The sequence below is a fragment of the Erythrolamprus reginae genome, chromosome Z (genome assembly GCF_031021105.1).
Source record: "Erythrolamprus reginae isolate rEryReg1 chromosome Z, rEryReg1.hap1, whole genome shotgun sequence".
Taxonomy (NCBI): domain Eukaryota; kingdom Metazoa; phylum Chordata; class Lepidosauria; order Squamata; family Dipsadidae; genus Erythrolamprus; species Erythrolamprus reginae.
Window position 1 is genome coordinate 115,501,772 of NC_091963.1, and position 16,808 is coordinate 115,518,579.

At 41.4% G+C, this 16,808-nt stretch overlaps 1 protein-coding gene across 1 annotated transcript in view; it reads left to right on the forward strand.

Moving 5' to 3' along the window:
- The first annotated feature begins 324 nt into the window (after positions 1-324).
- The window catches only part of DLX4 (distal-less homeobox 4), a 29,017-nt gene continuing 12,533 nt past the window's right edge, over positions 325-16,808 (forward strand). The window contains exon 1 of the mRNA XM_070729738.1: positions 325-1,141. Within this exon, the coding sequence (XP_070585839.1) occupies positions 751-1,141 (391 nt within the window). The 5' untranslated portion in view covers positions 325-750. The remainder of the gene's footprint in view (positions 1,142-16,808) is intronic.

The window sequence follows — 16,808 nt, forward strand, 5'->3', positions numbered from 1 at the left end:
CGCCTAGTCCAAGGGTTGACAAACATTTTGAAATTGGACTTCCTCCTCTCCTTTCCCTGCAATATAGGTGAGAAAAATAGACGTGCCCGGACCTGTTGCGCTCCATCCAATCTGCCCTCTTATTCTCCTTCTGTCTTCCCCCCTGGGGTGGGGGGCGGCTGAGGGAGTCGCTTAGCTGGCTTGGTGGGCGGACTTTTTAGAGGGAAAAGCGGCGGCTTTTTCGCCCGCCTGGCGACGCTGAAGCTTTGGAAGGGCAGGTCCCCCAGGGGGCTCCGTGACATCATGCCGCGGGCGGGCCAATTGGAGGCGGCCATGGGCGGGCTCGGGGATGAGAGGAGAAGGGGGCGAGGCGGAGGGGGTGGGGGTGGGGGAAGCGTCCCCTCGGCGGCTTTCCTCCTCTCTTGTGGGACCAGGCGTGGAGAAAAGAGGGCGCTCTGGGGGAGCTTGCGGGAGAAGGCGAGGAGTGGGCGCCGTTGGTTGGACGCGAGCGGCCGAAGGGCCGGAGGAGGCGTCGGAACTGCAGCCGCTGCAGGTGGCAGTATAGGCGTCGGAGCTCCCCTTTGGCTTGAATACGGGCTTAAGGAGGCGGCGCTGCAGGAGCATGAAGCTCTTTGGCAGCGGCAAGGTAGATAGTGGTCGCCGCCGCCGCCGCCGATCTCTCGAAGCGCGGTAGTGGACGGAGAAGCCGTGGATGCGCCGGCGCCTGAGCGTTCTCCTCGTCCTGCCGCGGAGAGTCCCGCAGACCTTTTGATGATGACGATGAATTCTCTAGCTGAGAGCCTGTTGGGATCGCCGGACCCGTCCAAAGCGGCTTTTCTGGACTTCGGGCTGGGCCCTCCGACTTCTCCTCACCAGCAGCCGCAGACTTCGCAGCCGCAGCAACATACCACCACCTTGGCGGCCCCTTACTCGCTCCAAGCTTTGCACCCGCTGGCGCCTTCACAGCAGACCCCGCATGACGGCGGCGTCTTTCCTTCTCCTGCCGCCTCCTACGGCAGCAGACCCCTGGCATATCCCCCTTATCCCGGGGCGGCCGGTGGCAGCCCTCACGGCTTCTACCACCACCACCACGGCACTTCCTACTCGACTTACCAGCAGACCTCGAGCGCCCTTGGCCACGGGACGAGGCTGGAGGAGACGGGTAAGGGGAGGCTGGCTAGCTTGGTCGAAGGGGTGGGGTGGGGGACGGCAAGCCCCGGGCCGCTAAAAAAAATCCCCCGCCTAATTCGGGAGTGGGGAAAAAGGGTTTACCATCTCCGTTATTTTATCCGGATGATAAGATTCCGACAATTTTTAACACCAGTCCCGAATTGCCCCCTCCTCGGGCCACGAAAAAGTTGGGCTACAACTCCCTTGTCCGAGACCAACAGGTCCATGGCTTCCGGAGTAAATGAGAACGGTAATGCAGCACACCTGGAAGGAAGGTGGACCAGAAACGTGCTGTTTTTCAAAGCCTTAGGAGGGAATTGGTAGAACCGGGAGATATAGGAAGGGAACAAATCAGTATTAGTACCCATCACTAACAAAAAATGTTCCCCTTCGCTTTGGGGATGGGGGGGATGGGGGTTGAATTGACATGCAAATTAGGAATTAATTAATTAATCCGACCAGAGTTGGTCGGCCTATACATTTATTAATTTAAATTAGGTTAAATTAAATCAATCAGTCAAATCAATTAACTAATTGTGAATTGCCCTTTTCTAAATTGGAGGGTATCCTGAGTTTATGAGTTCAAAAATAAATCTGGAGTCGCAAATTTAGACGAGATTTCCCCGTACCGATATAGGGTTGAGCCAGTTTGGCCTCTCCTCCGTGGGATGAAAGAGCCCCCAATTTCTCCTGGAGAACGCGAATCAAAAATGGATTGAAAACTTGAGGCCACTCCAACAAGTAGTATTATTTATTTTGTATTTGGTCAGTAGTATTATTTGGTCAAGTAGTATTATTTATTTTGTATTTGGTCAGTGTAAAATCTGCATTGCCTGCCGTTTCGTTTGCAGCACGCTCTTAGATCTATCTGAGTTGAGGCAAGCATTTCAATTACAGTACTGCACAATTATTTACAAGTAAGGAATCTATGGGACGGCAGCCTTCTTCTATGGGATCTCTCTTCCCTGGCAGTCTCTAAGGTAACCTAAACTAAGAGAAAAAATGACCAAAGAAACAGAGTGCAACACTTTATTCAGAAAGGCTACGTTTTAGAAAATGAAAGCAATCGCTTTTGCAATGAAATAAATTACATCCCATCGTGTTAGTTCGTAGAATTAGAGAGTCAGATTTTAACTTGAAGGAACGATTGGGTGGAATAGCTTGCACGTGGTTTAAAAAAAACACGTATTTCGACGAATATTTATTTCTCCTCTTCCTTGTCCCCCACCAGTTTCCCCCCCAAAGAATCAGCACCATTTTCCTTTCTCTGCTTTTTCTCCCCTTCACCCCCATTCCCAGGTGGAAATGGTCTGCTCCTCCTAAACCTCTTGTACCTGGAGTCCATTTGATAAGCATCAAAACTTCACAGGGCCATGACTGAAGCTGTGGCACATGGATCTAAGGAGGAGAAAGACAGTCCTCTATGGCAGTGATTTTCAACCTTTTTTGAGCCGCGGCACATTTTTTACATTTACAAAACCATGGGGCACATTGGGGGGGGGGCGGCTAAAAAAGTTTGGACAAAAGAATTCTGTCTTGCTCCCTTTTCCTCTATTTCTCTCTCCCTCTTTCTCTCCCTCTTTTTTCTCTCTCTATACATCCCTCTTTCTTTCTCTCTTCCTTCTTTCCTCTTTTCTGCTCTTTCTCTCTCCCTCCCTACTTCCCTCTATGTCTTTCTCTCTCTCTCTTGCTTTCTTTCTCTCTCTTTCTCTCTCTCTTGTTCTTTCTCTCTCTCTTGCTTTCTTGCTTTCTCTCTCTTTCTTTCTTTCTCTCTCTTTCTTTCTTTCTCTCTTGTTTTCTTTCTCTCTCTCTTGCTCTTTCTTTCTCTTTCTTTCTCTTGTTTTCTTTCTCTCTCTGAGCTTCGCGGCACACCTGACCATGTCTCGCGGCACACTAGGGTGCCACGGCACACTGGTTGAAAAACACTGCTCTATGGGGGGAGGACTGGCAGCTTTTGAGTAATGCATCCCCGATGCTCCAGCAGCCAGAGGAGGAAATCTCATTAGCTTCTCTTCACAAGATATACCTTTAGAAACAGGGATATTGCTTTCCATGCTGCCTGGTCATGATAAGCGCTGCAGTCCAATTCAACCAGAGAATACTTGGAAAAGTTTATTAGGTAGCCTTTGTATTTTAATGAACAGTTGAGCAATGACCAAATAATGTGCAATCTTTCAGGACTCCTAATGGAAGAACTGGTGCAAAAAATGCAAGAGAAACAGTAAAATTAATAATGCTGAAAATAATAATAATATTTTAAAAAACCCTACTCCAATCTTGATGGGAAAGACCAGATTGAGGAACAGGCCACATTGACCTAGTGGCCCTGGAGGTAATAGGCATTACAAATCTGTCTGAAAGGTACCAAATGAAAAGGGAGAATCCCTCTAGCTCAGTGTTTTGCAATTCACAGAATTCCTTAGGCTGCATGCTGCCACCAGTCAGCAAGCAGGCTGGAGAGTTCTGGGAACTGAAAATTCGCACCTCTTAAAATTGTCAAGGTTGAAAACAGTCTTCCCTAGCAACTTTTGGTTCCTGGTTCTTTTTCAAGGTTGCCTAAGAAACCATGGGCATCTAATATATTTTGTTTTGCTAAGGACAATCCAGACAAATGATGATCCAAGCAATTTATATGCGATGTGTCTGATCAAAGGCATTTATCCCTGCTTGGAATGAAACTTTCATTTTGCTTTACTGCATTTGTTTATATCTTTCCTGGAAACTTCGCTTTCTTCCCCAGCCCATCTAGATTGAACATGCCTCTGGGCACAGCTCTGTTGTTTTGCTGGTTTTCAGTGCTACGTCAAACGACTAGGTACATTGAAGTGCTCTATAAATAACTCACTACAAGAGGTAGAAATTGCTCAGGAAGCCACCTGGAAAAATTCAATAGCAGCTCAAAGGTGTAGGTATAGGACTGAAGCCTTTGTTGATGTGCAGAGTGTCTCTTCCCACCCCTACTACTTGGATATTTTACATCCTCTTTATAAAGTGCTTCTAGAATGTACAGGAATTAAGCCCTGTTTATTTTTTCTCCCCTGGATTAAGTCTTATCCCTAACACTGGTCCCATCTTCAAGTTTTGGACTTCAACCTCTGAAAGTTCCTGCATTCAATAAATTGAGTCAGATATGCCATATTGCTCTCCATATCTCCACCTGATAATTTACATTGTTTTACCACCACCCCCTCCATTTATGCATTCTTTTTCATTAGCTTTCTAGTCCAAATTCCCCTTAAGGGAAAAATAAACTTTCCATTTCCGGGATGTTCCTAGAAACATTTATCTAATTATCTATCACTTTGGATTGGAGGTTACTACTCATTATCTTTTGGCACAGAAAATGTACTTTTTTGCTTTTGATTTTCTACCATCTTTATTAAGAACTTTCTTCCTGGCCTAGGTTCAAGGACACTTAGGAATTATAGGAATTCTTTCTTTCCACTCCCTTCTTCCAATAAAGGATGGATTTTGTGGTATTTCTAAACATTTTAGAAACTTGACATTAGTAGAATCCTTTAATAGAATACTAGTTGACTTTTAATAATGTTTATTGCATTCAAAAATATAAATAACATTCTTCTTAATTTACAACACAGGAACTGTTTTGAAAGTGTCCCTTGAAGTCATACAGCCTGGTTTCAAATTAAGATCAAAAGAAACATACTGTTTTAAAAATGAAACTATTTTCTGAAATGTGAATTTGCATAAACTGATTTGTTCTGTTATTTCTTTTGGACCCAGCTGATTTTTTTAAAAAATATATAATTTCAAAGAAGCAACAACATTTTTTAAAAAAATCATCCATGGTTTTTGAATGTAAAAAAACAAGAGTGGTAATTTAAGTATTAATTTATGCTTTTATTGTGTGATTTATTTTTCATAATCTGGCAAGGAAATGCTTTGGAGAAGAGAAAATAAGGGCTGTAACATTTTTTGTGTTTTAGAATGCACTAGTAAAATTTTTAAAAGGTTACTTTATTCTACTACAGTAACTATAGCTATTTTTTTAAAAACTTGGAGCAGTGTTCCTTTCTAATTCTAAAGGTATTCTGACTTTAAAGTTAATCCATAACCCCTAGGCTATCTGTCTCATACGCACGCCCAACCCCCATCTGTCCAAGCTTCACAAAACCCTTTCCCATAATTCCATTAGACTACTTTCCTAAATTTAAGGGAAAGCTGTGTTAGTTTGCTATAAGCAATGCCTGGACGTAACGTGTACGCATGCAGAAGTGGACAATTTCTAGAATTGTTCGATGATCAACTGCTGTCAGAAAAATAAAGGGACGGTGGGCATTAGAGATTCAGAGTGAGATATCGTCCCCTGCCGTAATAAAAGCAGGAGGTTTTAATTTAAGCATATTAAGAGTGCTTTACTTGCGGTGCTGGCAAAATGCTTCCACAGTGAGCGAAAGGCAAAGCGACCCTCCCCATCTTTTGGAGAAACAGCCTTGCCTCTTGCCTGTTTCTGAAAGGAAAATAATCCCTGGCTTAGTAATGTCAGTGCGTGAAGTTAGGTGTTTATTAAATGTCCTTTATGTACGATATAATTTTTTAAATTTTAATTGGTACCTGTCAAATGAACACGTGAAAGAGAAAGCGTCTTGCTACTGTTTGAAACTAAACGAAGCAGCCAGCGAAAGGAGCCCCTCGCTGGTCCTTTGATTTTAAGAACTAAAGCTACCGAAGGCGAGACAATGGATCCCACCGGCAGCTAATTAATTAGCAGTTACTAATTGTTATGAACCAGAAGAATGGGGCAGGGGGAGTCCACAGCAAATGCATTCCAAATCAGGCAGCAAGGAACCGCGGTTGTAGCGTGTGCGCGCTCATTGAAAGATTGAGCGATCTCCGTTTAGAAGCTTCGGAGCTGTGTTAATTTTCCCTCCGATTTGCGGATCCGACTAAGCGCTTCGTTTTTAATTACTGGCGTTTTCCAGGTTTGTTCAGAAGCAGCTCGCCGCGCGGAGGGTCTGTTCCGCATCGCGGTTTGTTGCATCATCTAGCTGTTGCTGGGGCCATGTATCAGCCACGGAAACCACGGAAACTTGGTTTATTTTAGCGTCACCCGCCACACAGCGGTAGACAGCCGATCCTCACGACTTCGTTACATCGACCCAGCAATGTAAGGAAAGGTGTTAAAAACACATAGAAGTTATTCTCTTTTTTTAAGGACAGATTCATTCGCGATTGAACAAAACACGCCTGACTGGATTCGCACAATGCCTAATCAAACCCAAACAAACCTTTTATGATATAATTCGAGTAGGAACCCGGCCTAGCCTGCGTTCCTCAAGCTTATTTCTCAGCATGTTAGTTTAAGTCGCTCACTTCCAATTTTCCAATTTCAACTTTCCCTCAACTGCACCTCAGCGCAGTTTTTCTTGAAGTTTGTGGGAAGACCTAAAGTGACAACCCATTGTCCGCGGAGATGGCTTTCCTCCAGACACGGACAACCTATCTAGTACATTCGAAATGGCTGGTGCTCCAGTTTCCCTTTTTTTTTTTTTGCCACTGATAATTCTGGTTGGACACGATGGGGGTTTAAATCAAACACAGCAGGGAAGGTACCGGTTTGCCTATTTCCGTGGCTTTCTCTTTGAAGCCATATATTATTTCTTCCTTCTGAGAATCTTCCGAAAACATTGTCCTACCGCCTTTCAAATGTCTTCTAAAAGGGAAGTTTACAAACACGGGCTGGATAGAGGCCAAGGACGCTACCCTTGCTGATTTTAAACCAAGGAGGTCGGCAGGATTTGAGGCTAGTGGGAAATCTAGCAGCAACTTGAGCAATTGAGACTATGGCTTCGTTCATACAATAGACCGAGTCTTCATAGGACTTGCTTGTTCGGCCTAGAATCGTTCATAAATGCAGACCACAATATTATTCTGTAAGTTGGTGCATCTTCGAGGCCGACCTCCAGCGCCTGTTTACTCAGAACCAAGCCCAAATTCATTTCTCAGTCCTTTCTCCGTGCAACCCATCGTTGCAATCCTTATCGTGAAATTGAATTTCATCGGGGGACTCAACAAACCTGTCCCAGATTGCGCTATATGAAGACGCAGTCTTGTGCGGATTTTTTCGCTGCTTTTTTAAAAAATATATTATTGTTTTTTGGAGAAGAGGCCCTAGAAAGCTGGAACGGGGTCTCGAATATGTTTGCCAGACCTCTGAGCAAATGTGGGTTTCTAAGGAAAGATGCTATACAGCTAGTGTCTCTACACACGCAAAATATAAGGAGGTTGGTCCCTAAACATAAGTCTCATTTATTTTGAAATATGCCTGCAACCATAGGAGAAAATAGAATGCATGAATATATGAGGGGGAGGTCTTCCTTCCTTCATTGCTCCGAGACGGGGAAAAGAATATGAAGTTCCTCCGAGGGTGGATACCGAGCTGCTGGTGGAAATCGAGGAGCTTGCGCCCCATCCTCTGCGCAACAGGTGGACGGCGGAGCCTTTGGACTCTTTCTTGAAACTCACTCACGGCCTCAAGAGTGTTTGAGGGTCGTTTGAGGTGAATCGTGCAATTCACAAGTGAGGCCGGCCAGGAGGTGTTTGAAATAGTTGTTTAAACCCGCCCCCCCCGGAGCCGGAAGTAACAGTGCCCGAATCGTGAAATGGACACGTTGTGAGTCAAAGACAAAAAAATTATCTCACTTTGGTAGGCTTAAAATGTCTCAGCAGTCGTGTATTTTGGAACTTGGACTGACCTTTTTTCTTTTTACCTGAAGCAAAAATTGAAGCGGATTTCCCATGTCCCACCGCCCTGAGTTAAGATACTAGTTTCTATTCTGTTATTCTTCTGATTGATGTAGTGAAAAAAACTTAATTCCCTATTAATTCTTACCTTTCTCTTTGGTGAGTTTCAGCTCTGGGTTACAGCTGAATCCTCAACTTTCTCTAATTAAAAGCTGAATTAGAAACCAACGTTTCAGGTAGATCAGCCAATAAAAACTTAAAGAGCTCTTTAAATTTTTTTTCCTTTAAGGGACGCGGTTTTCAGTTTTATTTAGCAACTAAAGGTACAAACCATCAGATTCGCCTTCTCTCTGCCAAACAAATTTTACTTTTTACATATTTGTAAATAGATGTATAATTTAGGCAAGTAGAGCTGGTAGAAGTTAAGTGACTGGCAATTTATTTAAATACACATTAGTTTACTATATCTGACCCTTGTTTTAGAGTAATTAGCAGTTATTAAGTGGAGATAATGGGGGCAAACGTGCCAGTTTTCACTTACTGTTGTAAATTTCTCCTTCCCACGCGTTCACAAGGTTCCTATTATTTGTCTCAGGCATATTATTCTTGTCCTTATTATTCCAAGAAGCTTGCTGACAGACAATAGAGATCCTTTTAAAAAAACAATAACTAGGGGAAACCCCAAAGAGGTTAAGAAACAGTTTATATAATAATACAGTGGAAAAAAAGCAGACGTGCTTTGTTTGTGAGAAAAATCCACATTAAGAAAATACTGTTATTATCTGAACGGACAGTTTACAAAACAGAGAGCAAGTAATCAAGTTTCCAAAAATTCTTTATTACACAAGAGTATTTCTAGAGGGGGGGGGGCGTATAAAACTTTTTACCAACTTCCGTCTGATTTTCTAATCAGGTTGGGAGGTGCCCTAAGAAAAGCTAATATCTACCCTTTACATGGTTTATTAAGAACGGTTTTGGCCAATATCATCTGCTCCCAATCCATGGATGGACAACACGGAACCAAAATGTGCATTGATATTTCCAGGCGTTGGAGAATTCGGATTGGATCTGAATTCCAATCCGAGTGCTCCAGTCGAAAGGGGGAGAGGCGGAATAGCTGCAGAAGGAAAGCCCTCTTTGGAGACCCTCTATATAGCATGCGGTGCTGGTGTATCAGACACAATTGTTCACAATTTGCCTTTATACACAGCAGGCCTGTTCTATACATACCAGAAATTACTGCACCGTATGCATAATTACAAAGACTGGAAAGGATTCAATAGATTTGCCTTTCACTCTGCCCTTCTCGTCTTTTTTCGCTTCTCATCTTCTCATGTTGTCTTGGTGGGGGCCTCTCAAGCTGGTTCAGTTTGGAGAAAAAACACACCCCATCCGAAACACGAGCTTACTAGTCACCCCTAAACGCGGTGGCGTAAGAGACAGACACAAACCTGCTGGTTAATAAACACCTAAATTTTGAAAGAAGAAATTTGGGTCTAGCTAAAGGGGAGTCCCGTTGGACTTAATAGGGCGCGTCTCGTCCTGCTTGCAATTCGACCTCTGAAGTTTGCAGGTCCGGCTCCAGCCCGGCGGATTTTCAAACGAGCTGTCTCTCTCTTTTTTTTTCTTCGAGAGAACAAGTTTGAGGTGTGGCCCTCCCTTTTCTTTTTATTTTTCTTTTGTTATTACATTTTATCTTTTTAATTAGGGTAGACATTGGGCCAGGCGTCTCGGAGTTTGGTCTTGGGTTGATTTTTAAATTAAATCATCCCTTTAGGGTTTCGGATGTATCTTTTGAAAACTCTGTTCTCCGCGGGCTGCGCGTAAGCGGTTGGCGCCTATTCAGCTCACACCTCAGGTTGATTTGCCAAATTAACAGAACCTAGAGCTTTTTAACACACATACACACAATTTTTTTTTGTTTTTTAATTGAATCCCAGCCCCCTCGGTGGTACCCTTCGAGTTGTAGGGCTTTTGTACTGCGACCTCGTGCGTCGTCGGTTTTATTCAACAATACTGCCAACCCGCCTTCTATTGAGGACCTGTATAATGCACGGGTCAAAAAGAGGGCTGTGAAAATAATTACTGACCCCTCGCATCCTGGACATGAAATTGTTTCAACACCTACCCTCAAAACGATGCTACAGAGCACTGCACATCAAAACAACTAGACACAAGAACAGGGTTTTTTTTCCTGAACGCCATCACTCTGCTAAACCAATAATTCCCTCATCACTGTCAAACTATTCACTAAGGCTGCATTATTTTTGCTATTAGTCTCCTCATCGTTCCTATCACTCATTTTCTCTCACTTATGATTGTATAACTGTAAATTGTAAACTGTAAATTATGACTTATGTTAATATTGGGGGTTTTTTTCTGATTGCTTATTTGTTCCCTATGACAATCATTAAGTGTTGAACCTTATGATTCTTGACAAATGTATCTTTTCTTATGTGTACATTGAGAGTATATGCACCAAAATCAAATTCCTTGTGCGTCTAATCACACTTGGCCAATAAAGAATTCTATTCTATTCTATTCTATTCTACTCTACTCTACTCTACCCTATCCTACTCTACTCTACTCACTCTACTCTACTCTATTCTATTCTATTCTACTCTACTCTACTCTACTCTACTCTAAAGACTGCCCGACTAAATTCAGCTGAGGCAAACGCGGGCAAAGTTGCAAAGCCAGAACTGGATTTCAGGTGACAACCCCGCTGAAATAGGGGTGAGAGTATTTTTCAGTAAGCATTATCGATTAATGGTAGGGGCGGAAATAACACACTTTCAGGGGAACGTGGTATGGGGGGGGGGGGAATTGCAACTTCTTCCACTTTATTGTTTAGACGCCGGGGAAAACTTACTTTCCCTCCCACTATTTCCTCCAGCAGCCAGAACCACTGAAATCCACTTTTAAGCATCTTGGAAAACTCATTAGTTCGGTTTAAATCGTTTCGAGGCCAATTAAATCGAATCAATTAAATTCCTCGCTTAATAAACAGATCCCTTTTGTTTGTTTTGGAGGAGATCTTTTAGGGACTTTCTGGCTGAAATAATCAATTGCTCACTTGAGAGGTGTGTCGCCATATTTATTTTGAAGATTATGATGGTGGTGGTGGTTAGGCAGAAAGATATGATAAATAATAGGTAAAGACGGGGAGAGCCCATTAAACTGACCAAACTCAAATCCAGTTATTGGATTTGCAAAATAGCTGATTGAAAACGGGGAAGGGGGCTTTATTTTCTTCATAACTCTTCCAATATTTCCACTCCATCTGTTCTACAAGGCAGATTAATAGCATCACCCACCCATCGTTGAGATGCTATAAAGATATATAGGTTGACATAGGCTGTAAATAAGCACTCCTGTACTTAATATTCCCCAGGAGATTCTCCAGTCGGCTTTCGTCTCAATTGTATGTAATCTGGTCCACGTTGACTTTCTCTTCTATGTTCAGAGTGTAGTAAACGGGATTTTATTTAAATACGACATAATCTGCCTTTGAAAGTAACGTCTTTCAAGGAGGTAGACAATCACGTTCAAAAGCATGTAATTATACTTTAAACAAACTTACAAAAACAATATTTCCTTTGTATTCTTGTCCGTGTTGGGAGGCCAGAAGAAAGACTATAGATGGATTTCTGGTTTCCGCCCCACTGTTTTCTATAGCATACTTCATTTTTGCCTAGGATTGCAACACTTAATGCAGTCTAAACACCTTTACTCGACTTAATTTGTTTGGGGAAGTAAAGGTGCAAATAGCAGTTATCACCTTAATATAAGTGTCTACTCAGAAGTAAAATCATTAGACGTCTGTACTCATTTCTCCTCCTCCCCCCCCCCAATTCTGAAATGCATCTTAAAAGTGACATGGGCTTCCCCCCCCCTATCTTTATTTCCATCTTCTCTTTCTTAAGTGAAAAGTTGATTTTGTTTCTGGCTGTGTCCTAATCATTTCCAGTATTGGCTCCTGCTTTAAACCTGAATCATTCACTTTGACTGGAACACAACTCAACTTTATAGTGCCAGTGTATATTCTTAAGGCACCTACCAAGTGTCCAATTCTACACCTTTCTGGAACTTGACAGTGCATGAAATTGAATTTACTTTTGGGTCAAGTTTGCAGAACAGCCATCTTAAGATAATTCTGAATTCTTGTCCTAAACTCTACAGTCCTGGATCCTTATTGGAATTTAGCAAATAACCAATATGTCTTTCTGTATATTACATGGGTTTTATTCTCTTAGCAGTAGTTCTGACCTTGTAGAAGTTGTCATTAAGTTGCTTAAATCTACATTCCCCTAAACTTGAGGATGCTTTCTGCTTGAAGTAGAGGTTTATAGCCCAAAGCCCAGAGCCACATGAGGTCCCCATATGCCTCCAAAGGCATTTCTTTATTATACGACTGAAATAAAAATGAATAATCAATAAATATGAAAGTAGAGGCTATATGAATATCTTTTCATTACAATGTCAAGGTCAATTTTGATTGCTCCTCTCATGATTTTTGAAAACACAGTTCTGGACATAACTTTTGCTAAGTGTTGTGCATGCAATGTCAAGTGCATTGTTGGCCTGGGAAAGTTGGGTAGTTGTGGTTTACAGAAAACTCTACTATATTAAGTTATAACAGCAAGTACCAAAGACAATAGTCATAGTTATAATGACTGTGGATAAAGTTTCTTTTCTTTTTTTGTCAAATCCACATCTGGAGGTCATCAGGTTGGGGAAAGACTGGAAGATGAGCCAATTAAAGTGATTAAGATAAAAATCCAAACAAGATTAGGAAATTAGGCACACTTTACTTTGTAGGAATGTTAGCTGGCAAGCGTAGATTGTATGAATCTAGTCCAATTGCAAGATGTCTGAGTCAATATGATTACTACATTTGAATAAGCTGTATTATTAACACTATTGGCTGTATTTGCTACCTTTCTATTGAGGGAGATAAGAATCATGTTTAAAGTACTTAGCATAATACATTTTATAATTTTATGCTAGTGATAGTTTTATCTAATTACTCTAGGGAAGGAGCCTACTTACCAGCAGGCATTAGTGAATTACAATTTCCAATATTCTTACTGTTGATCATACTAGGTATGCTGCTATCAGCAATATGTGGGCCAGGGACTCTCCAACATCCCAGCAAGGAAGGACAGTCATATACAATTCTATAGATGGGAAGACAGTGTTTACTTCTCCCTTCAACTCTAATAAACCATTATATTTGTGGCAATGGCTCTTCTATGGGTTTAGCATGCAATTCAATGTGTTGGATAAATTTAGGCCACAGTGTTAATTGAATAAATGATACTACCAGAATCTAGCCAGTGTTTTGGTTCAATCACAGTTCAGTGAGTCAATGGCAAAAAAAGTCAATTTCACAGACTGTGGTTCAATTAATCACATTTTAGTAAACCAAACTAGTTTGTTTCCATGGTGTTAAAATACAGTAAATGTGTAGCTGCCCTGTAGGTTTGTAACCATTGTTTAATCAGGGATTGTACTCTTTGCTGATTTTCATTTTATACATGGTTATTTAGAAATACATTAAATATGATTTGTTCGATGCATTTTGCATAGATTTATGCTTATCTAGATATGAAATACATTGAAGTCTTTTAATTTTGAGGGAGGAAATACAGAATGCTCTGAAAAACTGAATCACCAAGGTTTTCAATCAAATAAAAAGAGTTGCATAAAAAGAGGGGGGACAATTTAATACATGGGATGCAATTTTAAAGGAAAATAACACTAATATTAAATTAGAAGTGTAATTATAAATGTAGTTTATTTTCTTCCTTAAGTGTTGCAGTACAGCAAAGTACAGCCTGAGTTATTATTTTTTTTAGTTCTGCATTGCACCTTTCTTTCAGGACAGAAGCTTGAGAAGAAGTATCTTAAAATGCTGCCTTCCATTCTTCTGCAAGCGTATCTCTGTTTTTTTAGAATTATTCAGTTGGTCTCCATGGCAGGTAATACACTTGTCTGGATCATCCGCGATTATAGACCAGCCTTTTCCAATCTGGAGCCCTCCAAATATATTGGATTTCTTGAGGCAGAATTTTTGGCAATCTTGGCAACTTTAAGATAGGTGGACTTCAACTCCAAGACTTCCCCAGCTGGTGGTGCTTAGGGGATCATGGAGAAAGGCATTTTAAAGGATTATAACCCAGGTGAGGCTTTGTATCTCTGTGTGCAAACAAGCACTTATCCAGATCTGCTTCATTAATCCACCAATAGAAGAATTTACCTGGGTTGAAATTCATTTGGTAGGGCTGTGAACCCACCAGTATTCCAGCAACCAAGTAGCACCAATCCTAGGACTGAGCTATGTTATGCAATTGAAGTATATATTTGATCTGGTTTGCAAAGGATACCTAGTGGTCAGGGTTGAACTAATAATTATGCATGGATTAAACTCCTTATTTTGGTTTCTTTCACTTGCATTTTCTTCGCCTGTTGCTTTCCACCTTGAAAGTCCAGGTTGAACTAAAAGGCAACAAAGGGAAAAAAATAAAGGGAAAAAAGGTACACTTTAAGGAACATACTTTCTTCTTGGTAAGCCTAGGCAATGCAAGAAACCTTTAAAAACAGAGAAGCAAACTTTCAAAAATCTTTTTTTAAAATATATATATATATATATATATATATATATATATATATATATATATATATATATATATATATATATATATATATGTTATTATCTGCAAGGGAATAGCATCTTACGATTCCCCCTCCTGCTGTCTCTGTATTTTTGTTTCAGCTTGTCAAAACTTTGTGTCTTGTATTATCTCCTCTATTGTGGCTTCTCCAGTAGCACATGGATGTGGTTTGCTAAGGCGTCTAGGGAGTATTCTTCCTTAAGATGAAGAGTTTGGCTTGCTCTTTGCCCATGAACTAAGCTTCTTAATTAAATCTGCACTGGTGAGAATTAAAGGCAGCCCTGAAGAGGGATCTCTTCTCCTTCCCTTGACACAGTTTCAAACTGAGATGAGGGAAAACAAGGCCTCTGATTGGGCCACAACTGCTCTCAGCAGCTGTTTGCATTTTGCCGGGTTGCTTTCTTCTGCTCAATTATTTTCTCCCGGGGAAAAGGCAGGTTTTTAAAAACACGGAGTATAATGAGGAATTCTTGCCATAATGCACTAAGCTTGGAATGCTCATCAAATCTAATAGGCTGGGAAGAACTGGGTACACAGGCTAGAGTCTCCGCATATTGTTGTTGTCCTTGTTGTTTTTAGCAAACTGTAGCATTACTGTATATCAAAACAGTGGAACTGGGCATGGCTAGTCTAGCAAAGAGAAAGACCAGGGGAGACATGATAGCAGTGTTCCAACACTTCAGGGACTGCCACAGGAAAGAGGGGTTAGGCTGTTTTCCAAGGCACCAGAAGGCCAGATGAGGAACAATGGATGGAAGCTGACCAAGGAGAGATTCAACCTGAAAATAACGATAACATTTCTGACAGTGAGAGCTATCAACTAGTGGAACAGCTTGCCTTCAGAGGTTGTGAGAGCTCCAACAACTGAAACTTTCAAGAGGAAATTGGACTGCCATTTGTCTGATATGGTGTAGGGACTCCTACTTGAGTGGTTTGTGTGTGTGTGTGTGTGTGTGTGTGTGTGTGTGTTGGACTAAATGACCTGCAAGGTCCTTTCCAACTCTGTTATGCTATTACTCTGTTAAAATGCACAGAAAAAAAAATGCAATTTATCAAACATATCTTGCAATTTTGACTTTTGTATCTTTCATTTCATACTCTTCTCTCTTTTTAATGCAGAAATTTTTGAATCTTTGAGCTTGAACTATAAAGAGATGTCAGGTTAATTTCCCTCCCCCTATAAACTTTGCTCTTTTTTGAGAGAAGATAAGTGTTTTATAATAGGTCGAATTTAATTGTGCTGCATCAAATGACCTTAATAAACACTTTCTAGGTGTTCATCCCTATTGTCTGGCTAACAGCTGCTTCAGTAGTGTGTTCTTGTTGTTTAAACTCCTTCTTGACCATGTTATCTCAATCAATTAAAAATGGCTTGTCCAATTTGATAATTCCATAGTTGAAAGAATATTGTTAATTAGCAAATCAGATCAGATTATAATATCACAAAGCCAATTCAGGATGATGGCATTCCTCCTTCTGTTATTATTATTATTATTATTATTATTATTATTATTATTATTATTTATTAGATTTGTATGCTGCCCCTCTCCGTAGACTCGGGGCAGCTCACAACAATAACAAAGACAATGTAAGAACAAATCTAATAATTTAAAAAACACTAAAACCCCCATTATTAAAAGCAAACATACACACAAACATACCATATATAAACTGTATAGGCCTGAGGGAGATGTGTCAGTTCCCCCATGCCTGACGGCAGAGATGGGTCTTAAGAACTTTATGAAAGGCAAGGAGGGTGGGGGCAGTTCTAATCTCCTGTGAGCAGTTTTTAGTCCCAGTCCAGATAGGGCCACAACTGGTGCACCAGGTGAACCTGGGCAAACATCCCCCTCGCCACAGCTGAAAGATGTTTCTCTAATGTGAGCTGTGGATCGAGGAGGAAGGACGCCCAAGTTGTTCCTTCTTAATGGATATACTTTTCCATCTTGCATATTTGCATAGGTCAGTCAACTAAAGCAGAGGCCCCTAACCTTTTTGGCACTGGTTCTTTGGGGAGATGTTTTTCTGTGGACCAGAGGAGGCATGGATTCATGTCCTGCCTGTGTCCCACGGATGTGCTCTGCTTGTTTGAGCAGCCCAGTTACTGCATACCAAGAACTGCTACCAGTTCATGGACCAGGAGTTGGGGATCAAACGGAATTGAAGTGTTTTCAAACTGTCAAATACTTATCTGAAAAATGTGTTTTGTTGGATCAGAATATCAGTGGCTAGGAATGCACAACAGCTTAATTGCCAAATTCCTTTGTTCAGATCACA